Consider the following 24640-nt stretch of genomic DNA (forward strand, 5'->3'; position numbering starts at 1 on the left):
TCATTTCAACTGGGTCGCTCTGCACAGATAGTGGTGCAGCAAAGCATACAATTGGAGATGATGAGACAGAAAGAGGGAGGCTGGGGGGAATTGTAACTCAGTTTCTCTGCTTCTTCTGTCTTTTTCCCTCTCTCACAGTCTGCAAAATACTTCCTACTGTATGTCACACCAGTCTGGCCAACTACACCAGCAGGCGACGCAGCTTTGCATCATAGCAAAACTTCAAATGCATAAAAATGCATAATTGTCAGGCATTCATTCTTTGGCTCAGTGGGAAGAAGTCAGCCACTCACCTATGGTTCATAGTTGTCAATCACAGCTGTTTTAATCTAGCATTAGTGAGTAATCATAATATGAGAGTAGCTGAACATAAAGAAACAGAGAGAGAGAGAGAGAGAGAGGGAGGGAGAGAGAGAGAGAGGGAGGGAGGGGTGCGTTTGTGTGTTATTCGGGAGGGATTGCCTACACCCATGTAGAGTGTGTGTATTTGTAGACGTATGTATGAGAGAGACAGAGTGACGGGGGTGAGACGAGAGAGAGAGGGAGAGAGGAGTACATATCAGATCCACACAGAGAGCTTCCTTTCACAAAAACACTCCTTCACTCCTCCACTGAAGAAGAAACAACTGGAACGCAATGCGCCCCCATGACCAATTAGGAGCGAGCCCAGCAATTATTGTCTTTGAGGATCGGGACATGCGCTGACCTGTCATCTTTTCACGCTTTCAAGAGACGCGTTAAGATTTTTTTTAAGGCTATTTCCTCACCAGGCTTTTTGAGTGTAACGCGTCGTTTCTGTGGATTATGTGAAGCTGGCTGGACCTCGAGGACGGAGTGCGTCAAGTGAGCGCGCGTATCCAACAAGTGGATGCAGGCTCGCGGCAGACGAAACGCTGGGACTAAACGCACAGTCAGTGGATTGATGACCTACAAATTTGTGTATCGATTGATCGGTTTTGCACATCAGACAAATAACCTGCACTAATTAGCTCAGATGTGGAGCTTGCCTTGGTGGATGGTGGTGCATACATGTGCGCATTGACTCGGTCTGAGGTAGTTTTCATTGAAGAGACTTTGTGTATTATTCAGGATACTATTTTTCTCAAGCAAATAACAAAACTGCAATGAGGTAAGACATCCCTACATTTTTTCCCGCTCTCCCGCCGTTGACCAAAAGCAAAAGCAAGCGGAGACGCTGCGGAATCCACAGTTTCCTACCTCATATCTCTCCCTCCATCCATGGACTCTCCGATCCCGCGGTGACCGTGGGGGGAAGTTGGGATCCTCTCTGTAGACATTTCTGTATGACGAGGGCGCAGGTGGCAACCAAAGGTCGCAGTTATGCCGATGCACCCAGTCACCTCCACCTTGATGTACCGGGGGATCTGCACCATCCCCGACATCCTCTCCTACAGCGCCCCGGTGAACCTGCCCGAAGACGAAGTTGAAGGTGAGATGTTACCTGTTCACGTATACCTGAGGGTGTTCAAGGCCGGTGGGCCACACACAGGAGGCGTTTATTAATAACAGGCTTGCGTGTGTGAGGCTGTGGTCAGCTCCTGCGGTGGCGCTCATTCAAAGAGACGCGCGGTCAGCACCTTGGATAGCGCTCATGACGCGGATGGAGATTTGAAATGATTGATTTTCAGCTTACAAGAGGCCTGTTTCAGGGCTTGGGATTCATTAAAAAAAACCAACAAACAAAAAAAACCAACAAACCCCCCCCCCTTTTATTCTGATCTTGATAAATGAAACAGAATGTGAAAAAAGTCACACTCTTTGTTATCAGTGTTATTCAAAGATCAGTTATCTTGTTTCAATTTTCTTTCATTGATTGCAAATATAGATTTACAGCTCAATCAGAGGGTCGGCTGCATATAGCTTCAGCGTGGAGCTGACTTGGTTGAATAAAAGAAGGCTTCCCTGCTCCCTTTCAGCCTTAAAGTGTTGCTTCTTGAGGACAGCTGTGGTGCACTAACCCCAACTAGAAGCAGAAGCTGCTGGGTGGATATTTGGTTGACGGAAGCCTGATTTCACTGGCCCATTAAGTGTGCTCACACATACATTATGATGATCAGATGGTCCAGGAGTGTTTGATATTCCATCTTTGTTTTCCTTTTCTGAGCACTGTGAAATATTTGTACCACGGCTACACAAAATGATTCAACCAACATCAACGTAAATCCTAAAAAACCCCTCCACGGCACTGCAGTGGCACCTAACAGCAAAGTCTCAACAAGCATGCTGACACATGACAATTCAGAGCATTTTTTTTTTTATTATTATTATCATCCTGAGAATATTCATGCCCGGAGCATCTGCATATTATCATACAGCAACCCCAGGGACACTGTTCAAGTCCCAAAGCATGTGTGATGACAGTAAGTTCTTGTGTTGTTGACATATATTCAGTGCAGTGATGCTGTAAGGTAGCTGACGTGTCCCTGGCTGAGTGATGCGTTCAGTGCACATCTCATGTTTGATACCTTAATAATGCACACATTGTTAGGGAAGCACACATTGTGAGGGACACATGCCGGATTACGCAAAGACTGAAATGCTTATGTGTCAATTACAGACAAGCAGGGGCTTGTTGATGGGTGCTGGTGAGAGGGTGAGAAAGGAGCCGTTAATCGAACCTGGAGTGGCACACATTTGAGATGACACAGCCCCGAACTCCTTTCTCTCTCTCTCTCTCTCTCTCTCTCTCTCTCTCTCTCTCTCTCTCACACACACACACACACACACACACACACACACAAAGAGGTTTGCATATGCAGTATGTGCAAAGACACACACATACACACATAATAAGCTTGGCAGGGAAATGCTATTCAGTGCTCAGGTTGATATTAATTAGAAAAGCTGAGTGGAAGAGGCCAAATACGAATTGGGTTTGACTCCCAAAAGGTGTTCTATGAACTGGCTCAGTACCTGTTTCAGACACACAGAATCATCCAGAAAAGACAAGAATTGGTGCAAGATAGATGAAACTGTTTGAAGGCTATATGCATTTTATACTCTATTGTCTTTCTGTTTTGCTTTGACATCTCACAAACTGAGCGTGTGATAAAAGAGAAGTGTCAGCATGTCAAAAGTGATCTTTGCATGATGTCATGCTCATGATTATAGCATTGCATCACTCGATGCTTTACTGTCAAACATGATTTCCAGGACACGTTGCACGACAGAAATATATTTTGCACACAGCAGCAGCATAAAAAAAGTGATGGGTGTCTCCTTTTTTCAATCATTTTTCTCTACTGCAGAAGAAACTTTCGGTTGGTGAGATTTAGGAATCTCAGCTTCCTTCTCCCCCTCCCACTTCAACATACGGTCAAGCTTTAGGTGCGATAAACAGACAACACTTTGTTTTGACTTCAGTCAGTCAAATCCACTTGTGCTGCCTTGCTGCAGTGAGTCTGTCGCAGGACTAAGTGAGCCGTTTGGGCTTTACGGCTCAACTCGTAGTGGCACTTTGAGTGGAGAAGCAATGGGATGCTTTGTGGAGAGAAAAGGAGAGCCTGAGGTAATGCACGGTTAACAACAGTGACAGAGCCTCTTTCAGCTGCTGTAGAGCATTAGTGATCCCGTGTGAGGGATGTCTTACAGGTTGTGAAATAGGCAGACTTTGAAGGCAGTGTCACTGAGGGGACTGAGTGTTGTTATTGTGTAACTGAGATTCACAGCTTGCCAAATATCCCCAAATGGGAATAATATAAATGTGACTGATTGGTTTGTTGGTTAATAGCTCAATTTAGCTTAATTTAAAGCTTTTAGAAACAATCCTGCTTTTATCCTCATCATATTTTCAGCTGCTCAGAGATGGAGGAGTGTGCTATAAGCAGCTGGGATCATTAGGCTGCATTGTGATACATTTAGCTCCTTATTGGACATTTCAGCTCTTATTTAGTAACCCCCTATAATCTGGATGTTCCTTTTGAGGGCCAGGCCTTCATTAACAACATAATTAACATTGTGTTATTAGCTTGATACTTCATGAGTTAAACTCATTTTATGAGAATTGCTTATAAACATAATTTTTAGCTGAGGACGCTTCAGATGTCCAATATTACTTCTGTTTTAGGTCTTCATGACCTCTGCTGTAAAACATGGTTAAATCCAGTGGATTTTTATATGCTCTGTATCAGTGATTGGTGCTGACAGAACCTTTTATGCAGCACTGCCCTCTAAAATCCCAAAATATCCATTTGGCTTTCTGGTATAACAGTTTAATAACAGAGAGTCAGACCTCTCTGGGAGCCTACCGACCCTAACATAAGTAATATCATTACGTAGGATGACAAACTGAACACATTGTTGTCCATCATTGACTCTTTGGACTATGCATTAACAGATCTATCTCTCTATCTATATCTATATATCTATATCTATATCTATATCTATACACACACACACACACACACACACACACACACACTGTTAATGCATAGTTCAACATATAAAACATGAAATGTATCTGATTTAATATGATTTCTGGTCATTTCCACATTTTGTTACCTTCATCAAATGTGCAAGGCCAGCATGCAGCAAAGGGAAGAGTTGCTATGTCAAACGTTTCAGTACATTGGGTCAGAAGAAAAGAAAAACAATATTTACAGGAAACAATCTGTTTGATTTGACTCCAAACGACTCTTTGCATTGCAGATACTTTAAAGCCGGTTAAGATCCAAATTACAACATGTACTGAGAACATTCTTGAGTGTGTGATGATCAGATGAGTGACACGCTGCTCGAGCGACAGCCTCCGTGTCTCCTCACCGCTCCCATCTCTTGAGAGATGGACGAGAATTGGTTGGAAGTCTGAAGTGTCACATACATCAGCTCGGCCGTCAGGGAGACAGAGCTTTGTCACGAAACGGAATTGCACATTACTGAATATGTGTGTGTCGGTGCATGTATAGGGAGAGAAGGCTCAAGCCCTATTGGCACGCATTGCCAAGGACTTGATTTTCAATTACTGGCTTGGACACCCCAGGGATTGGACCAATGGCACCAGAGTTTGCTGGCATGAAGGCTGTCAAAGCCATAATTGGAACAAAACGCAATTTTTCTGATGCTCGATAAGCTTGTGTGTGTATATGTGTGTGTAGAAGGTGGGGGGTTGTAGCAAGTACCTTAATGTACAATGATGTGAGCATAAATTGAATAGGACTCCATATTCTCCATTTCCCCTCCTACACAAGAGGGTTGAAAAAAAAAAAACAGTTGGTCATATTACAGGAGCTCAATATAGTTTAGACCTCCTCCACCACTAAAAGAAACACACACACACACACACACACACACACACACACAAAGCTCAGTGTCAATATCACTGCAGGTGGAATTAAGTGGGTAGCCCATTTCCACACTGCCTAACAACAGCCCTATTGGAGGCAGCTTCAAAATAGTCCCTGGGCTGAGCTTATAGCATTTGTAACAGGTCCCAGAGTGAAGCTCATGTAAACAGACACCAGTCGTTTTCTGTAGACACAAGCAGAAGATAAGACAGGAGCAGAATGTTTGCATATTTCCGACAAGGTTGTGATCAGTGCACTTTATCTGTTGTTTCACTTTAAATCTGCTCAGGCTTTCCTTTCATTGTTTCGCATTTGCGTTTGTTTTCAGAGTGGTGGACTCGCATAGAAAGCTTCAATTCTACTAAAATACAATGACACATATTCCATTGTCTGCCTTTCGTTCATTCACTCTGTCTTGCGTCCATAGAAGTAAACTCTGAAGATTGCTTGAGAGGACTTACATTCAACCATTTCTTTCATGAATTAGGCCCAAAATTCAGTTTTCTCTGACAGACCTTAATTCATTTGGGGCCAGGTGTGAAAGCAGAATTTGCTTGGAAATAGTCAATACATTTTGACATTAAGGTAAATGAATCCATTCAACATACATGAGCAAACTGCTAGAAAAAGCAGAACAAAAAGATCATTTAGCTGTTGCCTAATATCTAAATTTCATGCTTGAAAACAGGAACATAATAGCTGCAGTTTATTAAGGATGTTGGACAAGCCAGACATACAAATTAATTCATAACAAAAAGCTAAATTATAGCTAAATCATTGCAACTGCCAAATCTTTGTGGTAGTCATTCTTCTTGGAAGCAAAATGTCAATACAAATTACCATCTCAGTCATTTAGTACTCTTGCAGACAATACCTTAAAATTGCCGTGCATATAAAACAAGGCAGAGAGAAGCAGACCAGGGAATTTACTTAGATAGCGGCCATATCTGATCCAGGGACCCTGTTTCTGCAGGTGGAACCAGAATATTAATCCTCAGATTAAAATGTCAATGTACACCAAAATTATGGCTTCATATCCATCAACATGTTTAATGATACTTACTTTTTCCTCACTCAGTTCCAGTTCCAGGGTGTTTGGTTGGGTGTGAAAGTCTAACCTGTCACACAACCCCAGCAGGGACAAATCTCTCAAGGAGCATTTTAAAATCCTGAGTAACTGTCTGTGGTAATCGAAATCAACACAGCCTACAAAGTTATCTCTCCATTTGCTCGTTTGCTCGTCGAGTGAGGGGGACTTTCCTTGTCTCCTGATCAAACATAGATTGGACTGTCAGTCCCCACCAGAGACAGGAAGCTGAGATGTTGCAAACAGGAAGTGATCAGAATAATGAGACCGGCATCACTGCAGATTCAAGATGGAATTATAGCAACTGTGTTTACTTTGTGATGAAAGTGATAGAAGGAAGGCCTGATTCTTGTGATTATGAGAATGAATGAGGAGACTATTGGCGTGCAGTCACTGTGTTAACAGTATTCCATTCACTCCGATATCGAGCGACAGAAGGGTTGTGCAGAAGGTTTGCAGTGGACATGCAGTAAATATATGTTGCTGAAAAGGAGAAGATTACTGAGACTTCTTATTGTTTTTAGTATTACTATCAGCGTTTGCTGTAGAAATGGCACTGCTTGTTGTTCAGTCCCCCAGTGCTCAAGTACAGCCTCACAGAGCTGCTAGCATAGCTGTGCACTCTGCTGTTTTTGAAACCACTGCTATACTAACAGTATGTACTGATTTGGCCAAAATGTAGTTAGTAGTGTCCAGTATGCAAACAAAAGCAAAATCTGCATTAAAATCTCCAGTAACAAGCAGTCAGATCAACAGTTTTCGTATGCTATTTCATCACTAAATTCACTTCTGCTAATGTGTGGAATTCAAAAACTAGCAGTTTCCTTAGACTTCAGCATGAATGGCAGAGTACAGCAGGGCCCCCAATGATATTACTATACTGGAAACTGATAATATGAAGATATTTGTCAGTCATTCTGCATTTTTTGACGTACTTTATTGAAATTATGCAGCTATTGTCAAGGGGAAATGCTCACAATATGGCCAAACCACAATGGGCATGAACATGAACAAAAATACCATCAATCATCAGGTTTTATGAAAAGAGACCCACTTTGATTGAGACAGCCTAATGTTGCACTTCCAAAGCAACAGAATTACTTGGAGGACTAGCTTCAGCTTGTGTTACATTTACAGTGAAGTAATGCAACAAAAAGCTAGTGAATCAGGTTCCCTTCCATCATCAGATGGGCATTACTCATCTCTCAGACAAATGTTCATCTTTTGGAAAATTGTGATTATCTACATTTATAATATCTTTCTCTCTCTCTTTTTTTTTTTTAGTGCATAAGAGGATGCTGCATGGCAGTGGTGATTTGCCATTAGCCGTGCTGTTGTTTACTTCTGCTTTCCAGAACCAGAAAAGCTAATGGGCTAAGCCTGGCCTTACATACTGCAAAATAAACTGATTTCATTTTCATTGGTAGTCGCTCTTTCCAAACACAGCCTTAGTCTTATTTCACCCTCAACAGCGCTGAAAAAGGAAATGCAAGTAGGCCAACTTGGTGTCTTTGTAGCTTCCATTACTCTGACAGCCTATGTACCTCCTCAAAAAAGGGCTACAGTGTCACAACAGTGTCTGTGCGTAGGATCCATAATCCCTTAATACACGATTATAAAGCTTCCTATACAATAACATGAAAGAAATGGCCATAAATGAAAGAAATCAGTACACCAAAGGGGGCACTGAGTACCGTATCTTCGGTTAGACAGTTTATCACAAAAACTTGCACACATACTAGATAAATTAATTTGACTGAGCTGAGGTAGTTATGCCTTGATCACAGCTCAGGGTTAGTTTGATGTGTATCAGGGGAAAAGGAACTCTGTGGGGGCAGAAATGTGAATGTAAAACAAGCAGCGACACTCAAAGAGGTAAATTCTGTGGATGGCGAGCGTCAGCGCTCTTGGCTTGTGGACAGGACTAACTGGGGAGTTTTCTTTCCCCTCATGTGTCTCCTTGAATCATAAATTTGCATTCGAGAACATTTTCTTAAGATATTCTGGCTTCCATGCTGCATTTTGTTTTGGAAAGTAGTTTGCTCTCAGTAATAAAAATTTAACACATGCTATCGGGGCTTCCTTTTTAACATTTTTAGTCATTCCCTTGGCAGAGTTTTTGGGACTTGCAAATTGCTTTGACTGACAGCTGCTAAAAAAACCCAAAAAACCCAAAAACCAAAAACAAAAACACTCTGACACCACTGTGTTCCTAATGGCATAAACTGCCTGTGAGGAGATCTTGATGTTTCTGCTCCACTCTTACTGTAGCTGCAGCAGAAAACATTGACTCATTCCTTCGCCCTGAGGTGGAGGGTTGACTTCCATTCCTTTGGAAATACTTACATGAATACAAATGAAGATATTTAAAGACACCGGCATCTGCTTGGCAAGGCAAAAATTATGCGTATTGCTGGTGCAGAATCAGTGGGCGTTGTGGGGGTGTACTTCCAAGGGGTCAACTGAGACCATTTTAAAGCATATGCTGCTAAGAAGATTTGGACAACAACAACACAGACCAAAATGACCAATCATGATGGTAGCTCGTATGCTGGCTGATTTTCGGGAGTGTTGAGCGTGCAAACAATCCAGATGTGCTTACCAAAGCCAAACACCTACTTTTCTCTCCTGTTCACTTCAGTTATTGACTGCTATTAGCAAGGCTCTCTCCCAGGAAGCCAGAATTAGTTCAATTATTGTTCTCTTGCAGAAAAAAACCCCCCAGCAACCTTGTTTTACCCTTAAATTGGATCCCCTAAACAAACACTTTGTTTCCCCTTGCATAGATGACAGCTTTCCATACTTACCTACAGAAGAAAAAACAATCCTCTCTCTGAAATAATATTGAAACCAAAAACTGAATCAAGCTAATAAATGAAGTGTTTCACCGCTGCCAACACCATTACATTTCCACTTTCTGCCTTTCAAGTCATTTTGACAATGTTACAAGTCTGGCAAACGTCAGTTTATAACTCAGACAGCTTTTGTTAATGATTTGAAAAGAAGAAAGACATGTGGCATCAACAGCACTGACTGCTGTAATTGTTAAATTACTGCCAAGTTAACTGCCTATAAAGCCTGTGAAATGTTCAGAGTTTGTTGGCAGAATTTGACTTGGTGGTGTTGGATTTGTGGCCTTTTATTATTTATTCATAAAAGACTGATGCAGTGTGGTGTGTGAGTGTACAGGGAAGGTTTCCCGCGGCAAGATATCAGTTTGTTCTGTTTAAGTGCCTGACAAGCCTCAGAGGCTTTGATGATTATCATTAAAAAACATTAATGATAAAAGGTACACACCTGGGTGAAGAAAAGAAACGCAAGCAGGACGCAAAGATTAGTTTGATTCATTTTGGAAAAGGATGCAGTTCGTGACATTACAGATGAAAGCATCCTGCTAGCATGTAATCAGCCTGAGAACAATAAATCTGACTTTGCACGACTTCCCGTCACCCCGTCAATCCTCAACATTTCCCGCTCTGCCTGCATGGTGGAGGGTCGTACTGCGTATCTGCCAGACAGGCAGACGGGCAGAAACACAAGCAGGCAGGCAGGAAAGGATTTCAAAATGGCTCTCTTGGTTGTACCACCTGCCTGGATGAGACAGGCAGCATATGAAAAAGCTCTACTTGACATAGATGGTGATAATGATGTGAGCAGAAATGAGCTGTTTCTCAGAGGGTGAAGTGACCCAGCACCACAACCTGCAAGCCACAGGTTGTATCTGTCAAGTAAAACTGCTTTTAAAACCTATATGTGGTTTTGTGAAAATGTTGTGGTGTTTGTGATGATGTTAGTGGCTAAAAAGTAGATATAAATATAACGGCATTCTGGGAATGACCACTGAATTGTTGCCACTTTACATTAGAGTTGAAAAAAAAAGTTGGAAATCTTGGAAAATACGCTCATTAGCTTTCTAGAGGAGAGTTAAATGACAAGATTGATAGCACGCTAATGTCTGTATGCGTTAGCTTAGCATAAGAACTGGACAGTTGACAGTTGGTTATATACTGGACGATATGTCTGATAACCAGTGGAAATCTGACACATTACCCCCTGTAAAACAGCAACTTGTCATTTTTATACTTCAGTTTTTCAACAGATTCAACAAACAAGATATAAAGTTTTAATTAATGAGCTTTAGAGGTGCTGGCAAGTGGATTTTTTAACTGAACCAGGCTGACTGTGTCCTCCTGTTTACAGCTAAGATAAGATAAAATGCTGCTCGCTGTAGCTTCATATTTACCGTACAGATCAGAGAGTGGCATCAATCTTCTCATCTAACACTCAATAATAGAATAAGCTATCCAGCTAATCCACAACGTATAAATTCACAGCTGATCAGTAACTGTAACCTGCCACGTTGGGTTTTGATGGAAAACATGGTGCAGATTAGTGGAGAATATCATGAAATGCTGTGATTACAGCTGTCAGGTAAGTTAAAGCTAAATCATTTATTTCCATTTTGATCGATTGCCACGAAGGAGTGAATCCAGCAGACTTTATTACCTGTGAAATTAACTGTGATGGGTTCTGGAAGGTGAAGTGCTTTTTCTCCCAGGTAATATTTCCTCCCTCTGATGAGCAGTACTGCAAATTCTACACCAGACAATAACCAAATCCAGTGGTAGAAAAACGTGATCCATGAGGGAGCGCGTACCATTAACATGGTGGAACTGATGAGGGAGTGTTGGATAAGCTATAATGTATAATGGAGGCTTTTGATTGTTCACATCTGACCTTTGTTTGAGGTGCTTCTCACGGCTTTTCGCCTCATGGATATTGGCCGTGGCTCAGCTTGGGATCGGCTGTGATGATGAAAACTCGCAGCTTTGAGAAAACATAAGAGCAAGGAAGGGAAAAAAATGGAGACAGATCAATGAATCTTATTCTTTTTTGGAAAAGACAACCGTAAGAAGCAGCAGAGACGGGCTAAAATTTCACCCATTCGCTGACTCCAATCATTCAAGGTCAAGTGGGGTTTAAGAAGTTGGCCCGGGGATTTTTTTCCTTATTGAGGATGAAACACCTCGGCCTTTCTAACTTTTCTTTCTCTTCCAGTTTCTCCCTGTGGTCATGTCAGTGTTACATTGGCGAGGTTAAAGCGCTTCAAATTGCATAATGGAGGGAGGAGTTTCTATCCAAACCCAGAGGTGGGATTTTTTCCTTAAGACATAGGCAACTCTGCCATATAGCCCCTTTGAATACTCCAGAGCCTTATTAGAAGCCTGCTATGGTAATATTCAAATCTTCCGGGTGCCCAAGTCAGCCCATATCCAGCTAAAGATGGATTAAGGTTGCTATGGGTGTTTAAAAATAGTCGCTTGAGGTTCAGACACACACACACACACAAGCTGTGTTTTTCTCACACTGATAAGGTCTTACATAAAGAGTGGGTGTGCTGCAATTACCGATCCAAAGCAGCCCTAAGCAGATGCAGGTCTGACTGAGGGGAAGAGGATCTCTGGCTCTGTAAAACAGGCCCTGGATTACATTCACGGACTCTTCACAGCTACAAAAGCTCCAGTATTAGCCTGTTCTGCTCAGAGTGTACCGCGCGTAATTAGCAAAAGTTTTCACTGATGCTAAATTTAGCCTGAAAAGGGGTAAAGCTTTGCTCCAGGCTTGCCTCGGCAATCCAAGTAAATATTTCCCATGTGATCCGCCTCTGTTGTGCGAGGACGAGGAAAGTTAATTTTACCCATTTCTTTCTGATTACTGTTTGCTTTATTATATGTATACGGGCAAAGATGATGAAATTCTTGAAATCTTGTTCACTTTATCACTATATCGTGTAGAGTAGTAGAAAAGTCCACATAGAAAGTGATGTCGGGCCCTTTTGTCATTGATGCTTTCTATTTGTCTGCATGAATCAGCTCCATTTCCAAGCGATTCCTGGCTTTGTCTAATGCTGCATACAGTTCACAGACTGTTCGGTGTCTCTGTGCTGCAGCAAGGATCCAGTGCACTTCATTGATATACAACGGTGTACAGGGAGAGCAGTGTGATGGGAGTACGCTGCACCTTTCTCTGGTGGGAGTTCAGCTTCAGATGCTTGGCTCTCGCAGCTCACGATCTTAACTTGGGCTTTTCATCCTCTGTCAGATCACACCACGGGGGACCGCATGGCATCGCATCTTTGAAGGCCAACAAGCACCTCTCTACATCAAAGCAAATACCACATGCTTTCAACAAAAATATTCACGCCTCCCTGGTGGAGCCACGGTCCCAGAGACCGGCTGGAAGATGCAACAACAGCAGCTCAAAAAAAAAAACAACAAAAAAAACAAACACAGAAGAAAACATATGTATATTAATAAGGTAATAAAGTAAAATGTAATTGAAGCTTTAACGGAGAGTCAGTGAAGTATAAAGAGGCCAGGAGCTATAATAAAATTTGCAGCAATGAAGGGAAAATCCAGAATGGTGACACCCTAATTTAAATGAAATGGTGGGTTCATTATATGTTCTGCTTTTATGCCCGTTCAAACAGTTCACAAGAGGTAAAATTTGACTTTGACGAACATGGAAAATGACTTAGTGCCTTGCATATCTCCTGAAGCAGTTCCAGAAACTCCAGCCAAGCAAGATGGCAGTGTCTTAGGTTTGAACACCCAAAAATGAATGAATGTCACCATTTTATGAAGGAAGGAAGCTTGTTTAAAACAGTCTATGATGGCAGCTGTTATATACAGTCACTGGTCTACCATTTGGCACCCACTCAACATATGAAGCTTGGAGACCTTCAGGCTGCTCTCATCAATATTTGATGAAAATAAAGAGACGTGAAAGTGATTGCTTGTAGTGACAAACCCACAGAGACTGACTTTCCCTCAGTTGTTACTGTTTTGGTTCACACTCACCGCTCTCATCAACCCAGTTTCTAGCTGCAGGAACGGGTGTAAGCATACAGAGGGGTTATTATTATTATTACTTTTTTTTTAGCTTTTTGCTACCAGCCCAGCACCCAGCAACAGACAAAGTTAGCAACTAGCTGATGAACATAGTTGAGCATTTAGCAACTAAAGAGTCAAATAATCCACTGAAAGGAGAGACCAGAACAAAGCTAAAACGTAACGTGATGACGCCATTGTTATGTTTACACCTTGTTGTGAAGCCTAATGCAGATTTAAAGCCTCTAGGATTTCAATAAAGAACAGACAAACAGAGAAACCCCCCAGAAGAGCACATTAATGCTGAAATGACTGCTCAATAAATTAATTTGTTGTTGATTAATTTTGTCCATTGGCTAATCATTTCTCAAATCATCCAAAGCATTAGTCATTGCAAACATCCTTTGGTTTCATCCTCTGAAATATGATTTGTTGATTTTCTATCACTGTGAACTGATTATCCTTCAGTGTTCAAGTGTTGTTCAGACGAAACAAGCAATTTGACAATGTCGACTTGTGAAGGGCATTTTTCATTGTATCCTCTCATTTTATACAACACACACACACAGACACCACTCATCAGATTAATGAACAATGAAAACAGTGATGTTCATGTTAAGCAGCTGTAATGTAAATCAGCTATGCTACGGTACAATATGAGGACTTACCCAACAGTGTAATCTCCTGTCATTGTGGCAGAAAGCAAAACAATCTCCATCCTTTGCTTTCTTCTTCTTCTTCTTCTTCTTCTTCTTCTTCTTCTTCTTCTTCTTTTTTACCTCCATGATTTGGTTTGGGAACATGAGAGTGGATAGCAGCTACTGACCCACTGTCGTTTTAATTATGCGTGCCTTGTATTTAGATCCATTTATTTCAAGGCTAAATGATTAAGCGGTGGCTCATTTTTGCCAACTGCCTCCCTTTGATTGGGCCGGATAATTCGGGTCATCTGTGCAGGCGTACACCAATATCAGAGCTATTCTCTTTTTTTCTTCCCAGAGCAATTTATTCACAGTCAAGGAGAGAGAACATTTTGGCGTCTGACAGAGGCAATTTCTCAATTACAATAAAGTCACTGTGGCATACATAAGAATTTGTCCAATTTTGGGCCCACAGAGTAAAATGAAAGCGGGAGAATATAGTTGTCTCTCTGGGAGGACAATTAAGATAGATAAACTCTCAAAGAGATAGCGCTCTATCTAGATGGCGTGTGGTCAAAAAGAGAAATTAATTCTTTCAGAGGATGATTAGTCAGCCTCTTTTGATAAGTGAGTGCGGATTATGTATGGTCTGGTTTACTTCGGAGATTTGTTAGTTCATTCTCGCAGCACTCTGTCCTGATTTCAAGCACAGCCAAGTGTGTTTCTTTTTTCTGATGGCTATACATATTCCACTTTTACGGCTGTATATCTCACTGGACTTGATAAGCCATTCATTATATTTCTGGCCCATGCAGCACTGAGGCGTTTGTATCCTGTAAATGGTTTGTGACAGAGTATGAAATCCTCCCACAACAAAGAGTGGCCGTATTTCATTACACAATCCAAACTTTTTTTTTTTTTTACATCAAATATACTATGCAGCACTCACCAGTGGGGATGTTTTGCTCACCTTGCCCTTTGATCAATAAATAAAGCTTTCATGGAAGACAGAGTATTTGCCAAAGCTTTTTTGGCACCTTATTTAAAAGTGTGCTAGCCTCCTGTGTAGCCGCAACATGTTTTTTCTATGTGCTGCAAAGCCCCTTTTTCTAAGGTAAACAGATGGAGCGAGGACCTCAGGTGGATACTGAGGTATTGTTATTCTATAAACAATAAGATCACACCCAAGGAAGCCGGGGGTGGGGGTGGGGGTAACCACAGCTGGAAGCGCCCAATGATTCACACTATATCTCCTGTAAGACATTTTGCAGAGAAAAGCAATGTGAAGAATAGCCGCAGCGGATGTCACTGTGCTCAGCTTTGTAAATTGCATGCCCAGATGTAATCCATTGTAATACACGATTGCCAAGTACCCTTGTCCCTGTGGCAGGGTTTCTATTCTGCGGACGTGTACTTGATTACAAAAAACTATTTCCCGAAGCCGAGGTACCACATTATAAACAGAATGACACACACCGTTTCCTGCCGTCATCGATCTTTCATGTTTTGTTTTTCCAGCTGAAATATTTGTCACCGACTGTCACGCTGTGGATTTTGGCCTGAGGCTCGGCCATTCGTCGCCGGTCTGACACAAATCACCGGAGCAGCAATTCCCATTTACAAGACTTTTGGCTTCGCAATGGATTAATGAAGTTTGTTTATGTTATTCCACTTCAGTAACTCAACAACTGCTAATTGGCTGTAAAGCGAGAACAGAAAGTCATTTAAATTTGCATTTGAATTTTTATGTCGCCTACCTAGAAGGCTGCTATTGTCACCTGTGTAACAATGTATTATTTAGCAACATCATTCTGTTCTTGTTTTGTTTCCATTACACATTCAGAAGCCCACTCTACAATCCATTTACAACTCTTTACTCTGACCTCGTCCGTAAGGCTCAGTCAGACCCTTGGAAAATACCTTATTTCCATTAAGTCTTTTTACAAAGCCTGAATACAATATGACTCTTACATGATGGTTCAGTGATGCATTTCAAGGTTTCTGATTCCAGTAAATGGCAGATTAGAGAGATTAGAGATATGTCGCTTGATTTTCTGAAGGTTTACATCAGCTCTATCTTAAGATTCGTCTCCTGCTCCGCTCTTTTGTGTGCTAATCAGCCGTGCGACATGATGATGGGACGAGTCTAAAATTGTAGGTGACTCAATAGTGGATGCTACTGCATGTAAATGAAGGGATTCGGTCTCTCGTGAAGAGTAAATGAGTGGAGAATGAGGGGAAATATGCCGTTCATCTGAACTGAGGAATTAACATCTTAAAGATTTCCTGTAGTGATTGAGGCTCTGTATTAATGGGAGGTCTTCTTCATCTCAGTGTTCAAACTGTGCGTCCAGTACTGGGATGTCTTTCATTTTATTTTGCTGAGGTTTGAGTTTCTGTGGATGATGCTGTTTTCTAGTTCCTCTTCCTCTGTTTATCTGAAACTCACTGCTACTAATAACATGAAGCACAATACAACCTCTTTCATTATCGAGCTATATTAAAGGGGCACTGCTCCAGTGGTTTAGTACTGCTCTTCTATAAAGTCTGGAAGGTCACAGGAGACATGGTCAATGGAAGTCAAAATCATTGCAGCAGAGGCACCGATATTTTTAGTATTCAGATAAAATTTTAGTTCTTACTTAGCAAGTTGAGAATCTTGGAAGGAGTAAGGCAATGTGACTGTTCATGTGATAACGGAGGTGAGATTCAACATAGTAACAGAGCAGCTAGCAGCTACTCAAACAAGTATGGTACACCAAAATATCCAGAAAATAGAAAAAAGCAGGACTCAGGGAAAAAGAAGAAGGACAAAAAAAGAAGGACACAGATGAGCTTCAAACTGCAGAATGTTTCGTGTCCTGGCTAGTATCAACAAAACAGTAGCACCTTTTAGTATTTAGTAGCCCCGAATTCTGACACAACCAGGTCTATGGAGTTTCAGGAAACATTATGCAACTATTTTCACAGGTTGAGCAGCACTCATCATGACAAGACAGCTCATCTTGATATGAAAACTTAATGAAATGCTCCTATAACGGACAATGTCAGCCCATCACTCACTCCTTTTCTAAATGCACCAATTTCACCAGAAAAAATTCCTCGTATGTGTAAAAGCATTCTTGGCAATAAAGCTTTTTCTGATTTCTGATTTCTGATTCTGATTTCTGAAATCTAACCATGTAGTTTTGGTGCCTGAACCTTGCCAAACTGCGGCCATGTTGAACTGGAACTTTATTTGTGTTGCTTTAGGAGTCATTGGCAAAAGACCTGTTGAGTCGTTCAGGTATAAGGACATTTTGAACAGTGTTTAAGTGCAAAACAGCTTATTTACCTAAAACACAATATTTTTGACTATCAGAGGGAATCCAAACAAACATATCCAAAAGAAACAGAGAAAAATGGACATCATTCTCAGTTTCTCTTTATAATGGATGATGGTGAGTTAGCCTTTTCACATTATTTGATTTTAATGTCAGCTTGTACACATAGAGGTTCAACATCATCAGTCTCATTTGGAGCTGGTGGTAATTGTTTCAAATACTCATAATATATTGGGAATACTATTCTAACCCTTCTGCCATTCATTTTTGTGTCTAAGAAATTATTGGACGGACTGGAATCTTGGAAATGCAACCACCAGAATACTTTCCCCACCTCGTATCACAGCAGAATACACCCTTGTGATATTTTTGGCAGTCAAGAGAGTGAAGACTTTGATAGGTTTGACTCATCCGCCATGAAATTTTAAATTCAAGGATGACAGAGAATGCTGCCCTTTAAAATGTTGAAATTTTGTCCTGATCTCAGCTCTTTGTGCAAGTGTTATTTTATTTTATTTTATTTTGGCTCTTTTTTCATCATTTTACTGGTGGAATTTGTTCTCCTGAGCTGCCAACCCCCATACAACTATGACTCAAGCATTGATGCGGCATAACAAATGTGTCTTTGCTGTGTGGAACATTTCCCACTTTCATATCCTGCTCTACCGCAAGACTTCAACTCGTGTGTGTGTGTGTGTGTGTGTGTATGTGTGTGTGCGTGTGCGTCTTCCCTGCAGAGATCCGCGAGGCCTTCAAAGTGTTTGACCGCGATGGGAATGGGTTCATCTCAAAGCAGGAGCTGGGGATGGCCATGCGCTCCCTGGGCTACATGCCAAATGAGGTGGAGCTGGAGGTCATCATCCAGAGACTGGACATGGACGGTGAGGCAAACACACAGCTTGGATTTTATCATCTTAAGTCGCAAAGCACAGAAGCAACTTGCTCCCTGTTTGCCCACAAAACTGGACTTTAGCAGGCAGTAAAACCAGCCACAATAAACACCGACTGTTCCTCTTTTCCGCAGGAGACGGCCAGGTGGACTTTGAGGAGTTTGTCACTCTTCTGGGCCCAAAGCTGACAGCGGCTGGGCTGCCAGATAAGTTCAACGGCACCGACTTTGACTCCGTTTTTTGGAAGGTGCTCATTATTCAATCACTCGTTTCCTGCCTATTAGAGAGAAGACAGACAGCAGAGGCGCAGCTGTAGCGAACCACCAAGCGCAGAAACATTTAGACCCTGCTGCTGTAAGACTTTAAAGGAAAACCACTTTTAATTGCCACATCCACTGGGTTGTTAATAGGAGGATTTTAATCTTCGAGAGGTTTGGATTCCCTTAAGAACTGTGTCCTTCATCAAGACTTTGAACTGATATCTCCGCCTCGTTGTGTGTGGCGACAGTCTTATTACTTAGAACATTAAAGTCAATTTTTGTGTAAAAGAGATATTAATTTATTTACAGACACCTCATTAGATAATCAACTGCTCACTTTGACAGTGAGATGAAATTAATGGGATGGAGCTCTTGTCAAAGCTGCCTTTGTTGTAGTTAGGTGATAACAGCGCCTGAGTGGCTGTCAGACAGTGAGGCTCCAAATCAAGTGAGAAAGAGAGGGGATTTATGGGAATTCTTGTTGCAGTCAGTGTTGGAATAAAAGAATCACAAGCAAAGACACCTGCTGGGAGAGTCGAGAAACCCAAGGGACTGTTGCAAAGGCTGCATAGCTTCACATAACATTCTATGTGAATAGCAGTATCAAGCATGTGCTGCTGGATTGATCACACAGAGCCTCCGGTCACACTGGTGAGCTCGGCTCAGGCTGAACTGAAAATGAGTGACACAGATGAGCTTTCTGAACAGGTGCAGATCCTGGATCGGCATGTTTGCAGGGATTTTTTGGTCTCGGCCATTCACAGATTCTTTATTTCTTTTAACTCAATTTTTATAAAATGCCAGAGGTGGGGTGTAAGCAAATCCATTTACTCAAAATCTAAACTTTGAGGTAAATATTTTCTTTTCTTTTTCTGCTACTTTAGACTTTATGAGGCAAATAGTATTTTTTGCTCCACTGAATTTATCTGATTGCTTATTCTTTGCAGAATATGATTTGACATGCAAGACCGGCTTATAAAATATGATGTGTTGCTGCTGAATAGGTTAAAGTACCTAACATTAGGCCTAAGTAAAGGAATTAAAGGTCCCATATTATGCTCATTTTCAGATTTCTGCTTTTGTTTTGGGTGTCTCCTAGAAGATGTTTGCATGCTTTAACATTCAAAAAACATATTATTTTTCTTATATAGTCCATTGCTGTGGCACCTCTATTCACCCTCTCTCTGAAACACTCACTTTAACTTCTGTCTCCTTATGGCCGCCCTTCTGAAAAGCCCAGTTTGATCTAATATGATTGAAAATGAGGCATATGAGCTCAGTTATCCAGCAGGCAAATCACACTGCTTAATCGTCCAATAGGAAATTCAACTTGCACGGACCTTGTATTTGAGTTGGACGTCAACTTTGCCTGAAGTTTAACACATCAAGTCATACTTATATTTCCTTTTCATGCATTGATCTTGCTGCTCTTACTGTTCCTTCCTCTTTATGTCTTACTTGTGTGTGCCAACATACTGTATGCACGTGTATATGCCTCTTTGCATGTAGCGCATGTATGTTTGTGGTTTCACGTCCTTCAGCCTATGTCCATTTTAATGTTTAGTTTTGCGTGTGTATCTCCAGTGTGACATGCAGAAGTTAACAGTCGAAGAGCTGAAGAGGCTTCTGTACGACACCTTCTGCGATCACCTTTCCATGAAAGACATCGAGAACATCATCATGACTGAGGAGAACCACATAGAGAACCCTGAGGACTGCCAGGTGGATATAGACAGTAAGGAAGAACCTCCTTTATTTCAACAGACGTCTATTGTTTGTGATGTACTTTGCAGCAAATCAAACCAGGGACGTTGCTGTTATATTGCATGTACCTTAACCACAAGGCTACCAGGACGCCCCTCCTGTACTTTCCCAAATGTCATCATCCCAAATGTCTAAGTTTCAAGACCACAGATAAATTCAATTCACTTTCATTATATGAAAATCTTAGAGGTGGATATCTCAAGTAAATAAAACTAAAACTGTCTGTATGACCATACACCACTGGGGTAAGTGAGGATTTAGTTTTTTAGGTGAAATTACTCTTACTCATCAAAGAGTATATAGCTTCTATAGATGCAGTGGAAAGATTGAATGGTCATTACAAGTCACTTGAAAGTTTCTGAGAAACATTTCAGGTGTTTTGGTTAGGTTCAGGAAAAGATCATGGTTTCGGTTAAAATAAGCATGCTAGTTAAGTATGTTTCATTCATAGATGATGTAACATACGTGACATACTCTATGTTAGGAACGTAATTAACTTACATATGTAAGTACGGCAACATCCTTAAGTTAAAAAAAGTACATGATGACTTGGTGTCACATGGGACAAACCCCGGTCTCCTGGGTCAAAGTCCGTTTAGCCAACCCAACCTCCTTGTCTTTTGCTGCCACCATTATCGCCCCCTGCTGGTCGTACACCTTCATACAGGTGTGTACTTTTCACACCTAGTTGAGGAAAAAACATGACACTGACACACTCTCCTCTAGTAGATTCACAGGTGTATTACATGCTTTGGTATGACACTGGTCTGCTTTTACCACACTCCAGACTACAGACTTCACCCTTCTTCCTAACCTGGCCATTTTGAGGCAAAATCCAGAAATCACATGGGAAGAACTGTGCTCAAAGAGCAGCGATACAGCGGCGTGATTTCTCCCATTAGCAGCCTCAGTAGATCATAATGTACTGAAGCCAGTTATCAGCAGTGTATGAAATGCTGTGTCCTCTAAGGCAGCTGTTCTGTAATTTGAGCAACTGTGTGTAGCATTTGGCATTGTTCCCTCTCCCTCTCGCTTTCTCCTCACTCAAAAACATTACTACACTATTGCTAAAGCTCTATCTGCCTACACATACTCTGTGTGGAGAACCCCGCTCTCTGGAGCTCATTTGAAAGTCATTGCAGGAAATCCCTCACTGAAGAAGCAGAGGGACTTTTACGCATCACAAAAATGTGTTTTTCCCAGAACACCAATGACCTCTTGAGGAAATTAAGAGCAAGATCAAATGGAAGCTTTTTGAAATCGTTTATCTGGACAAAAATAAGGTGCAGCAGATATAAAAGTTTCTTTTTGAAGATTCTGTTTTGCTGCTCTTGGTTCTTACTTCAGATAATTCAGCAGGTATGCAACACCTTTTCTCGGAGCGCTGGCGTTCTGATGAGCACCTTTAATATGCCAGTCAGGCTCCAATCCATTTGTTTGTTGCTCCCAAACTCCAATCAACATTTCAATCTAGATGCAGTTACGCAGCATACAGGTGTGAAAACAAATTTTCTTGGCAGTGTTCATCCCTTATAATTGTGTTCATGTAATTGTAAGGTTTTGTGATGAGCTCTTTCATACGGAAATTATTATCAGATATCTCTCAAGCAGTAAATAACACCTGATTCAATGGACCTTCAGGTCATCTTTTTCTCTTTCTCTCCTACCTCCTCTTTTTTTTATTATTATTCTTTCCAGGTTCCAGCCCGACGCAGCAAGTCAAGCAAACCTGTGTGCGCAAGAGCCTGATATGCGCCTTTGCCATTGCTTTCATCATCAGCGTCATGCTCATCGCAGCCAATCAGGTGCTGCGGAGCGGCATGAAATAGGAGCAGCAGCATTTTCAGCCTTGACCACCACCCAAAGGCTGCCTTCCAGATAAATGACTGAGAAGATAAAGCTAAAAAAAAAAACAACCACAACAGACAATCACACAGCTGTAAAACAGGCCAACATGTGACTGCAGACAAATGCAGGGATTTGTCTTTGGGTCAGAGATGAATTTCAAGGACAACTGGACCTCAAAGAGACAGCGGTGTGTTTGAAGTGGACAGCTAACTATACATATCACTCTTCATAACATAACATTTAGTATTCATTAGCTATGTGCATTTGAGCAGTATTGCATTCAGTATGGTGGCAGCTATAGAGAGAAGTGTAGTGACTGTCCAGTTTTGTATTTGTCCAGTGTACCATGCGGTTTATTGTAAACGAGTAGAAAGAAATCTGTGAAATATTGTGGGCACATTGGAGCAAATGTATTCGTGAGGCTTGAAAGTATTATGTGTGAGGTCTGGAGTGCAAAGCATTGTGGAGATACTGTATGTGGTGCAACATTGTTCAAAAACCACTTGGGAATAACAATAGCTTGGTAAGAAACAGACAAAAGGGTTTTCAGGGAGGCGCATGTGAGTGTGTGGATAGTTTCACTCATTCACAGGCTGCAGGGCTTCAGTCTGGGGATGATGGAGCAAGGTGAGGCAGGTTAACAGCTCTCGGGAGGAAGGTGTTGAGGTCTGAATGAACAGGTAACTGGCTGGAAAGTGTCTGGACATGCAGTAAACACTCGACTCTCTCTGTCTCCACAGCGGGGCTTTGCGGGCCTCAGAGGATGACCATCATCTATGCATGAAATGCATGGATTTAAACAGTCGTCTTGACACATTTGTAAAAGTTCTTATCAATGTATTAATCATTATGACTGTGTAACAGAGCTGTTTTCAATTACTTAATGATAACTGTGAGCATTTGTATGTGGTGCGGGGTATGAGCAATCACAACAAAAGTAAAGCATACAACTGCATGAAAAAGAAGGGCTGCTTTAGTACACGCTCCTAAAAATTAGTTGCGGGATTGCTAACCTGTGGACCTTTTGCCACGCCGGGCGCCTAATGATCATCTGTCACTGCCACCGAAGAGCAAACAACTTCAAGGTGTGTGCCACTCAACCATTTAAAGAATATGCATTGAAACTGATCTGGTTGGTAGCGCCGATACAAATGTGCAGGAATGTTTGTTTTTTTTGTTTCTCGTCCGGATGCGTTGCTATGGAGCAATAAATGTGTGTAAAATAGACATCTCACAATGCTTTGAACAGACATGAATCTTTAAAAACATTAGCATCAATGGACTTAGTAACTGCTGAGGTCTGAACATTTTCTACAGCACTTTTCAAATGAAGGTTTTGGCAATACAACAGAGACCCTGAATCTGATGTTCAAACAGGGTTCAGCCCTCTCATTCAGCGAGATACAGACAGATGAGTGGAGACCTGGGTGTCAGAGGCTGCCCAGCGCATTGATGTTTGACCGGGCCAAATGGTGTAAACTGTTGCAATAAAACATTAATATCTGTGAAGCACCACATTTAATTTGATTGGGTGTAGTTTAAAATGTTGTGCATGCATCTGGGTAAGGTCTGTCATTAATGTTTTGTACATAGAAACCTACTTCAACCAAAGCTTTGGAGGGATCTGTGACACAGGGCTGGGCCGCATAGCGATAAAATTTGCATTTGAATTAGAAAACCAGAGCCAGAAGTCAAAGATTTAATCTTACCTGGAATCAGGTAAAACAAACTTTTGGTTTAAAGCAAACTTAAATTTCTGACAGTGCCAAGACGTGTCTGGAAAGTCAAAAAAGAAAAAAAAAGCAGCCCTTCAAAATGTCCTCAAAAACAAGACACTGCAATATAGAGATCTAAATAATTCACATCTTATGAATACCTCTTTAAAGGATCGCCATTGGCAGCTCCCCAAACTTGGATCTCACACAAGAGCCAAAACCTCACAGTGGCAACAAAATTAGACGACCCTATCGCCCAGAGACAGGCGGGATAACGATTATCTGATGAACGGGGGCAATTTGTCAAAAGTGTCAACTCTGAGGAAACACACAAAAAGAGAGAGCGGGGTAAAAAAAAAAAAAAAAAAGCCCATTTATTAACAAATACCTTTGTTTCCATTTTGCACTTTAAGATGTGCTGCAGCGCACAACAACGACTCACCGCCATGATTGTTCATCCATTTCCAGATATAGTTTAGGCATAAAGAATTACTTTATCATAGATGTATCTATTTTTGTGATAAGAATGTGATGGACTAGAATATTAACTGACTGACAAATGACACTGTCTCATTAGTTTTCTATTATATTATTACAGAGAGAACATTTTCATGCAGAATAATCTGAGATTAATAATTTCGATTCGTTGCCTTATTCTTTGAGACATTTTGGCTTTGTGCATACACATAAAAATACACCAGTCATGGGTTTATAATTTATCACACGAGCAAAATGTGCAAACCAGTATTTCTTTTTACAGATGAAAATAACTGTACGAACATGTTGATAGTCTACTGAATGTTCTCTTTCCATTGTACTGTACTTTGATACTCGTCTTTGGATCTTGCCAAAATGTTTATTGACCATGTGATATCTGTTCATTGACTCCACCCGATGTTCTTCTATGTCCGTGGAATGG

At 41.3% G+C, this 24640-nt stretch overlaps 1 protein-coding gene across 1 annotated transcript; it reads left to right on the plus strand.

Annotated features, from left to right (window-relative positions):
* The first annotated feature begins 446 nt into the window (after nucleotides 1-446).
* Nucleotides 447-24067, plus strand: cabp7a (calcium binding protein 7a). Its single transcript, XM_076731421.1, has 5 exons — nucleotides 447-1450; nucleotides 17982-18125; nucleotides 18269-18381; nucleotides 19979-20129; nucleotides 21857-24067. Exons 1-5 carry the CDS (start codon nucleotides 1342-1344, stop codon nucleotides 21985-21987), a joined length of 648 nt encoding a protein of 215 aa, XP_076587536.1. The 5' UTR covers nucleotides 447-1341; the 3' UTR covers nucleotides 21988-24067.
* Nucleotides 24068-24640: the final 573 nt, after the last annotated feature.

This window comes from Chaetodon auriga, chromosome 5 (assembly GCF_051107435.1).
Source record: "Chaetodon auriga isolate fChaAug3 chromosome 5, fChaAug3.hap1, whole genome shotgun sequence".
In the NCBI taxonomy this organism is placed as follows: Eukaryota; Metazoa; Chordata; class Actinopteri; order Chaetodontiformes; family Chaetodontidae; genus Chaetodon; species Chaetodon auriga.